Genomic DNA, 9,785 nt, shown 5'->3' with positions numbered 1-9,785 from the left:
ACGCTAAGAAACTTCTTTTTGCTTAAGAAGCAAGTGACAACAGTCTTTGCAGGAAAGGCTCTGAACTTAATTCTTCCTGATCACTAGCAAGTATTGATTGGCTCTAGTGATATTATACTGGATTCAATAATCCAGAGCAAAATCAGGACGAGCTACCTTTCTAGGAGACCCTAATCTTACGTGATCGCCTCTGAGATCAGATAGGCTCTCTTTGTTGCAAAGTAACACCCAAATGTATTTCTCTGTGGGCCACCAGCCTCAAAAGATCCTCATAAACACCAAAGGGCCTCAGTGTGACACAACACTATCTAATTTCTCCTACAACACTATCTAATTTCTCCTTAGCATGAAGAACTCTACAAGGCTTACTGAGACCTAAGTGTTCTCACATTACTGCTTTGAAACGCGACCTTAAGTGGATCCAGCAGGCATCAGCCGTAGACAAAGTGTAGAAACCCTGCTACAAAAAATAAATAATACAAACAAAAAATCCAGCCCAACTCAAAAAAAAAGAAATAACAACACTCAAATTTTCTGTTATTTTTATTAAAGCTGCAGAGTCTTACTACACACAACAAATATTTTAACGATATAATCTAAGTTAATAAAATAGTTGAACAACTCTTTAGATTTATATTTGTATAGAAATGATCTGTGGAACATCTCATCTTGAAACAGCAGTGCCCGAAAACAACTATTCAGCAGGATTTTTTGAACAAAGAGTTTGGGACTAGAAGATGCACTGTTCATTCTCAAAGGAAAAAAAAATCCATGCAAAAATAACCCCACGCGCTTCCCGCTTTCTCTCCTACCCAAAGTGTAAGGCCGTATAGAATGACCACGTTAGTGATGGCCCTTTTCTTCCAGTATTCTCCCTCATGTCTACATTAGGAGCTGTCGTCTAAACTCAGTAACTAAAACAAGACGAAAAGAAAATTCAATTGCACAATCCTAGTCTGCAGGTGACAAAGTCATAACATCTCTTTACAGAAGTCCCTACTCTTTTTCCAGTTATGAGAATTCGTTATCGCGTTCTGTTTGTTCCCCAACTCTCGCCTACACGGCTGATGTCAGTTATTGTCCATACGCCTTTGTTAACAGAAGTCAGTCTATCTACTATTGCTTCGGTCTCCCTTCTTCACCTATATGTAGTTTAGATTCTACGTAGCACTGCCTGCAAAGGGCCAACTCCGTGGTATTTTCCCCCCATTTTAGACAAAGCCCATAGCTCAAGTGATGATCTCCTCACTGCAGCTATGCATCGGTGTCGCCCGTGAGATGTCTTTTATAAACTATGAGGCATGTCTTTGCTAGATCATTCCATTTATCTTAGTCCACTCGTAGATGTCCTGTTCACATACTATGTCTGAGTTGATGAGGAGGTATCTGTCCCCAACACAGAAATGTTTCTGGCAGGCAGCACATTTGAAGCATTCAAGGTGATACACTTTGTCCTTCACCCGCATGGTCATCTCATAAGCCCGGATTCGCTTGTCGCAGGAGGCGCAGAGGCCGTCTTGGCCAAAGAGCCTAAAAAAACAACAGCAGAGAAGTAAGCAGAGTTCCTTTGCTGGGGAGATGGGAAAAACCAAATCAAAACAAGAACACAACATCAGTGCCTTGATCCATTAGTCATATATTGCCAAGTTAGATAGAGGTCACATGGAAAGCTGCCGAGCAGAACTCCAAACTTTGCAATACCAAAAACTGAAGTAGAAAGTCCAAGGTCCTCACGTATTTTCAATATAATTGACTTCTCTGATCAATAACCTTATCCTGAATTGCTGAGCAGCTTCAGGAGGAGTGAAGGTTCCCCAGATCATAGCATAAAGTTGTGCCACGCTAACACTTCCACTTCTGTGATCGACAGAAATCACCTTTCCGTTGATAAATTTTGCCTATCTTCAGCTGTTGCTATTGTAGTTTACAGAAAGGACTTGACACAAGCCGTGGTCTAAGACTCCCCTGTCTCTTGTCATTGCCTCCACACTGGAGATTCTTTCAAACCCACACATTTCTATATCCATGAAGTCACTCCTGCTGGGTTTCAGATGGATACATGCTAAGACCTTCTAGATACTTATGCTAGCCCTAACAATTTTATGATCTGGACCACTCTTTAATCCGCATTGAAAAACCCTGCTGAGATCATGACGGTATTGTCTGTTAAAAGGAGCCTCTGATGAATGCACTAGATATGTGTTCCCCTCACAGCATGGACTGCCATTCACCAGGAGCAGCGCGACATGCTCAGCTATGTGTGAACGCCAGCCTTTCATGCAGTCTGCTGGCTACAGTTTGTAAGTCAAATCATTAATAAATAAGCAGAAATAGATACTTTTTTTTTCTCACTTGTTCGAAGTATACACCTATTGAGTTTGACTTCTAAGTTTCCATACTAATTCTGGAAAGAGTTTTTCCACCTCCTACACTTCTCTTACATATGCTGTGCCTGCTTCATATCATCTTCTGAACTGGAAAAAGAATGCCCGCTAAATTAAGAGAGATCTTTAAGGGGAAAAGACATCATTTCTTTCGTCTACCAGGAGATGTCAGTGTTTACTTCTGCCCAACGAAAGTAATACTAAGGTTACACAAAGGTTGCCAAATTTTTCATTAATGAGGGAAGATATTATCTGTTGCATTATTAAATAAATAAAAACGTTGAGTTTCACTGCAAGAAAATACATTAATTGTATTGCCATTCTTTCTGTTGCTTCCATTTTAAGACGATAAGTATTTGGAAAGTGTAACGAACACTGGATCATCACTGCTGGACTGTTGTGTATGTGGAGTATTTACAAGTGGCCCCATTAGCAGAACTCAGTTCTTGGTTTCTGCTTAGCAAAATTCCCATCGGTTAAGCTCAGGGACACCATAATTAGGAACGCCATTGAGTTTTTGCTTTAGTTTTTGATGGCAGGCAAGTTAGCCTTCAGTAAGGTAGCTGAAAAAATATCAAACACCATTACTCTGTTCCACAGACCTCCTGTGACATTAGGGATCCCTTAGAAGAAATGGTACACAACCAGCACAACAAAGATCAATACACTTTAATTGTAATCAAGAATGTAAAGATCCTTTATTATAAATTTTTGTGAAATATCTTAATCTCAATTTAATCCTTCTACTTACAAATTTTGGCAAAACGGATAGGCAGAGAGATGTTAATGAAAATATCTGTAACGAGTGTATTTGTAGGATCTGATTCAGCAAAATGGGTAAGTTCTTGTCTACTCAGGACCAGGCTTAAGAACGCTAAAAATCCACTGGATCCAAATTAGTGCAATTAAACTTTCTTGTACTGGCTGTAGCTCTGCAATAAACACACGGCACATCGCATCCTTCTGCTTGAAGTGTCCCAGATAACTTTACCAGCGATGCAGAAAAAGACAGGGATCAATCCATGTATAAAAGGCAGTGACTTCAGACACCAAGCAGGTACAGCAGCCCTGCTGGCTGGTGGAATCAAGCATCTCCTATAGAGCTGATATTACGGCATCGGGAAAATGAATTGAATTCAGTTACCTTGGATACCGTGTTCTTAAACGAGAGAACTAAATGATCTTTCATCAGTCGCCGATCTTGGCACCTGGTTTTATAGACCTTTCAGCTCCAAGGCAATGCTTGGAGAAGCACAGAACTTCTTAAAACCATTCAGGGGAACCGGTTCATTGTCAGCTCAGGGGGGAGCTTGCTGAAATTCATCACCTTTCCCCGATTTCTACTTGCCAGAATCCCACGCTGACACTGTGCAGTTCGCCTGGAGCCATCAGGTTATGTCTGTGCAGGCTGACGGATGCCAACAACCCCAAAGTCCCAGGAGTTCTTACTATATTCTTCACATTTTCAAATAATTCTCTTTAGCCCACAACACGTAGCAAGGCTTTCATTTTCATTAAAAAATGCGCTTTTTTCCCAACAAGATTTTTAAGATTTAGCCTATAAACAACTGTAAGTGACCTAATCGACACAGATAACCTCTGGATTTACCTGTAACTTACTGAAGAAGCCCAGCAGTACCGTAAAGCGTCTGTGCATGAACCCCCAAAATACGTGAGCCCATATTGTAAACCTGAGCTTGCAAACGGTGCTGCGTTACAACTGTGACTGCTGTCAGGCTTTACGATTAAGAGTAATCAAAAATGAACGCTTTATGGATCTTTGCTCACTAGGTATGCTAATTAAATGAATAAGCAAAGCTGAAAGGACAGAAAGAAGGGGAGCGAGGGTAGAACGAGTGGGTTGTGTACCTGAGATAGTCCCTTCTGCAGAGCTTTCTGCCCAGTTTGTAATACAACCGTCTCCCCACTTCTCCGAGCCTGCACCCGCACAGGTCGCAGCTGAGGCAGTCTTCGTGCCAGTACTGATCGATGGCTTTCAGGAAATAGCGGTCCCCGATGTTCTGCTGGCAACCGCCGCATGTCAGCAGCGAAGGGGGAATTTGGAGGACTTCATCCACTGGCTCCCTGAGGGAATGAAAGAATCATTGGAGAAGGGAAATCTACTCTGAAAGCATCCACGTGAGAAGAAGGAGAAGGAAAAACAAAACACAAGATTGGTCAAGTTAGAACAGGGATTACATCCTCATTTTTTCTCCCAGCGGAATAAATGATTTATCCACTTTCGACATCAGAGGGAGCAGGACTTCACTCTTCTTTTGCATTAAAAAGAAAAGAACAGCTTAAGATTTAAGGAGTTAATAAGAGTATGCAAAAATTTGCTAACTATTTTTTTTATTTTTCTTCAGAGAACAATGCATAAACATGACAATCTCTGTACCGCCCGCGTGTATTCATGACTGTAAAGGCATCTACTACTTTACTAGGACATTGGTGTCTGTGTAGATACATCATTTTTCTTCTGCTGGACAGAAAATGAATTGCTCAGTCATCTGTCTCAATCCATGCAGTTCTCATAAAAGAAATACCTTTCCCATAATATGATTCTTCCATAATAAAAGATGGCACTTTTTCAGAAGTACGATCAAAAAGCTGCCTGGATTCACCCTTCCATAGAAATGCCGGTTATGTCTGTGCAGGCTGACAGATGCCAACAACCCCAAAGTCCCAGGAGTTCTTACTATATTCTTCACATTTTCAAATAATTCTCTTTAGCCCACAACACGTAGCAATGCTTTCATCTTCATTAAAAAATGCGCTTTTTTTCCCAACAAGATTTTTAAGATTTAACCTACAAACAACTGTAAGTGACCTAATCCACACAGAGAAGCTCTGGATTTACCTGTAACTTACTGAAGAAGCCCAGCAGTACCGTAAAGCGTCTGTGCATGAACCCAAAAATGTACGAGCCCATATTGTAAACCGGAGCTTGCAGGCTTTGACCGTTAGTGCCGCTGGAAGCAGAGGGGATTTCTGTCTCACCAAGGACTAAAGGACTAGAAAAGGCACCTGAGGGATTTTACATGCAGTCAGCTTTCCATTGGGAAATGTAAATTTGAAGACTTAAATCTGGGGATGTCATTTCTCTGAACAGCACGAAATGAATAAATACAACAGATGAGACTGTTGCCCAACGGGTTTAAGTTTTGCTGCTGTTTTTAACAGAGCCAGAATTTTACCTGATGTTACTGCAGGACTTCTGTTTTTCCTTCAGCTAAGGGCATGAATCCCCTGGGATGGGTCTATGCCAACATAGCTCAAACAGTTATCTGGGATTTACACATCCCTGCGTGAAAAGAGGCACAAATCTTCATTGTGATATTAGCACTGACTATTCATGCACGGTATTTTTTTCCCTTTTTAAAAAGCTCTGAAATCTAGGATGGTTCTGGTAATACCTGGGGATAAAGCAAGAATTTTCTTCAAAGCTACTTTCTTCAGGAATTCTCTTCTTTGCCTTTTTGTGAAATTTTACAAGTTTTGCCAAAAAAAAAAAAAAAAGGAACCGCCAAAAAATTAAAAGAGAGGCGCCTGAGCTCAGTTCTGCGGGGTTTGCAGTGAGCTGGTGCTGCCACTGAGGGCCTCATCCAAACCCCAGGGAAGTTAATAAAAAAACTATTGGATCAACCCTTTAAGCACTTGCTTAATTTTAAACCTGCGGCTAGCGGCAAGGAAGGCGCATGTTTGCACATTTATGCTGCGCTGGATGATGACCGAGGTGCTCAATATCTGGTAGAGTGGAGCCCCCAGTTGTTTCATACCTTATTGGGTTCTCACTCTAGCACAGAGTCCCTCAACGCTTTGTTTCTGTCGCTGGTCTGTCCTCCCTTAGGCTGGTGGGGGGCAGAGGAGACCCACACTGATGGAGAAGGATCAGGCTGCTCCCAGTTTCCAGCAGGCAACAGGAAAAAATTATATTGGTACTGCTTATTTACTGGGTCAGAGGTTTTCTGGGCAAAAATTACTTTCTTCAGCGGGGAGAAACGACCACTGGTCAAGAACTTCTGTGCTGAGAAACTGATCCTGCCATTTTTATTTAGGCAAGCTGAGCCCTAAGATATTATCTGATTATATTCTCTTCTGGTTTTCACTCTTCTACGTTTAAACTGCTGTGCCCCGAAAGCTGTGTCATAACATCCCTCTCCTACCAGCTCTCCATCCTGTGAGTTTTCATGAAAATCATGGGGAACTGCACGTGAGGAGGCCCTAGCTTTTCAAAGTTTATTCTTTTGGGCCCCATACTCCCTTTCCTAACGTGTGGGCTCCACTCTGACAAGTTCTGAGAGCCTTCCAATAGAAGGAAATGCACATTATTATCATCCTTTATTATCCATTATTTGAAACTTCAGATGTACCCCAAAATATTTCATCTTACGAGTGTTCAGGAATCACAGGCCAGGTTTCTCTGAAAGCCCTAAACTCCGGAACAGCTTGGCGGATGTTTACGCAGAACAGAATTGCTGGTTTATGCATTAGCTTTTTGATGTCCATAGAGTTCTACGCCAGCACTTAAGTCACTAGAACACAAGGTAGGTAAATAAATAAAGATTAACTAAAACTTTGTAGTTGAAACCTGGACATCATATACCTAGGAGCTTGGATTATCGTTTCTTAAAAAACAGTATAAAATGAGAAAAAATGTAATATATAAAACATCAGATGTGGCACGGAATGAATTGATTTAATCCCCGAAAGAAACAGTTCCCATGTGTTCACTCGGGGCTTCAAGCGATGGCATTTTTAGTATCTCTCAGGAAACAAGCCACGAATGACTCAAGTTTGCTAAGAGCAATGTTTTAAGCATTATCTGAAAACGGAGATTTTACGATTTTTTTTTCTTCCCTCTTATCATGATTCCAGACAAGTGTAACTGCAGTTATTAGCATGTACAGGGCTGAAATGACTCTGGGTTTATGCTGAGTTACCATGCCTCTCGCCGGCGGGATGCCTGTGTGTGCAGGAGGGACGGGACAGCTGCGGAGCACAGCCCGAAAGCCTGGATGGGAACACGAGAGCCGGTCCCTTCCCCAAGTGGGAAACCCAGGGAGGGAACTTCTCATCTTCTATATAGAATCGTAGAGTGGTTTGGGTTGGAAGGGACCTTAAAGATCATCCTAAGACATCCCGTCAAATCGAGTCTTTCTACATGCCCTTTGCAGAACACCCTGCCGCCACCTAAGCAGTTTATACAAGCTCTTGAAAGTTGCATTATGAAAATGTGGAAGTTGGGCACCCCCAGATAACAGCTCTGACCTTTCACTATAATCGGCTACGGCGAGCTGGGCAGACCGAAGATGGGGCTGAGAGGGTCCCTCCAAATGAAAAACACCTTCAGATTTGGAAAGCGTGACGCTCTCCGTCTCCCTGGGCCGTTTCCAGCACCCTTGGGTCGGATGAACGGGCGGAAAATGCCCTGCCCGGGGGCGGGGGGGGGGGGGCTGCCGCCTCTCTGCCCCCGGAGCCTGCTCCCGGCTGGTCTTTCCCACAACTGGGGGAGCTCTCCTCAACCTACGCCCCACCGCCAGCCCCCCACGGGGCCGGGGCCGCCGCCCGCAGCGCGGGGACGTTGGGGGGGGGGGGGACGGACGCGGGGGCTGGGGCAGCCCGGCCGCCGGCGCTCGGTGCCCGCTGCCCCCGGTGCGGCTCGGCGCGGCTGGCGGCTCCGCCGGCACGGCCAGGCGGGGCGGAGGGGGGAAAGGAGCGGCGGGGGCTGCCGCCGAGCCCCCTCCCCGCCGCCGGGAAGGGGTCTGCCTCTACCGGGGACACAATGCCGGTGGCGGCGGAGCCGGTCAAGTGGCTCCGGTGGGGAGGATGAGTGGCCATCGAAAGGCTCACGGGGAGGTGGGGGGGGGGGGGGGGGGAGCCGGGGAGAAAAAGAGGCCACTTACTCGGAAGGATCGAGGCTTTTCCTCTCGATGGCCGATGACATTGGCAGGGATTGTTCCTTTGTAGCGTGCCTGTGGTGGGATCTGCCCCCGCTGCCCCCGCAGAGGCTGTCTGCTCTCGAAGCCTTTTCACCAGCTGAGTTCCCCCTCCGCCCCCCAATGACATTCACAGGATTTCCTCCTGCAACACCAGACAGAGAGAGAGAGAGAGAGAGAGAGGGAGAAATATGGGCTGGGGCTGCCGCCGCCGCCGCCGCCGCTCCACCGCCGGGCTCTGGCTCCGCGGCGCTGCCCCGCAGGCTCTAACCTCCCATCCCCGCTGCGCTCCTCCTGCGCGCCGGCCGGCGGGGCAGCTCCCGCGGCCGCGGCTCCGGCTCCGGCTCCGGCTCCGGCTCCGGCGGCGGGTGGGAAGCGGCTGCCTCGGCTGCCACCGCTGCCTCAGCCCGGAGCTCCCCGGGCTCCGCTCAAGCTTCTTGCCTGGGCGGCTCCGAACATGCTCCGGAGCCGGGTGGATATGCTGCGAACGGGGAGATCGGCATCGCTATTATTATTATTATTACTCCGTGGCTCAGCCCCGGGTCTCTGGTTTCATTTCCTTTTTCCTGATCACGGTTCAAATACAATAGAAGGAAATCACACTTAAAGAGACAGCTGCCCATTTCTTAACTGGACTCCTGGGGATTTAGCAATACAAACAGCAGCATCACGACTCGCTGGGTTTCTTAAAGAGACAGCGCTGGGGCTCCCCAGAGCCGGGGCTGGGAGCTGACGTTGCATATTCACGCTACAAGGGCATTTAATAACACTGTCTCGGTGGACTGGGGGTGCTCAGGTAGGCAGGCAACCTGAACGTGGTCCCAAGGGCTGGAAAAAAAAATAAGTGCCTGGTTCCGTATTACTGGCTTCTTCTCAGCTCCGCACGGGACCAAAGCGACGGTCACGGTCCCTCTCCTCTCCCTGACCTTCCCTTACATATATATGCACATGCCCACACGGACACGTATTTTTGTACGGTACTTCGAGAGCCACAGGTAAAGAACCTAAGTATTATTTTTCTACCTAGGATTCAAATTGGTCAACTCAGTTGTGTCTCGTTTGTATCCCCTAGTGAACACTGACGGGTGTCTGCTTCTAGACATCCCCTAGTTCTTGGCGAGCAATATAACAAATTTATATCTTGACACCGTTTGATGTTAATGAGCTATAAAAGCCGGAGAGTATGAAGTATCGATCTGTAATTAATCACAGAGAAGCTAAAGATGGGAAAGTCTTGCCTGAATATCTCTATTTCCCCTCCCACCCTTCCTCCTCTCCATCAGCACGGCCCATCCCGGAAAGGACTGATTTACAGTGCCAGGGTGAAAACTATTACAGCAATTCGAGCATTTCCCAGTCTCTGTGGCATTAGATACTGACCGCTGCTGGAGGCAGAGTTCTGGATGAGATGAACTGCTTGCCCTGTTAATTCCTTTAAAAACAGGAAGAAAGTATCTGTAAT

General features: G+C 45.8%; 1 protein-coding gene across 1 annotated transcript; it reads right to left on the bottom strand.

Annotated features, from left to right (window-relative positions):
- Window positions 1-525: 525 nt before the first annotated feature.
- On the bottom strand, window positions 526-8,948 carry LMO2 (LIM domain only 2). The gene is made up of 4 exons (XM_076343748.1): window positions 8,595-8,948; window positions 8,291-8,468; window positions 4,254-4,469; window positions 526-1,530 (listed from the first exon to the last, which is right to left on the bottom strand). The coding sequence occupies exons 1-4, from the start codon at window positions 8,599-8,601 to the stop codon at window positions 1,311-1,313; spliced, it is 621 nt and encodes a 206-aa protein (XP_076199863.1). The 5' UTR covers window positions 8,602-8,948; the 3' UTR covers window positions 526-1,310.
- Between the last annotated feature and the right edge of the window lie 837 nt (window positions 8,949-9,785).

The sequence above is a fragment of the Aptenodytes patagonicus genome, chromosome 7, assembly GCF_965638725.1.
Source record: "Aptenodytes patagonicus chromosome 7, bAptPat1.pri.cur, whole genome shotgun sequence".
Lineage (NCBI taxonomy): Eukaryota > Metazoa > Chordata > Aves > Sphenisciformes > Spheniscidae > Aptenodytes > Aptenodytes patagonicus.
This window is presented reverse-complemented; position numbering and strand designations above follow the sequence as displayed.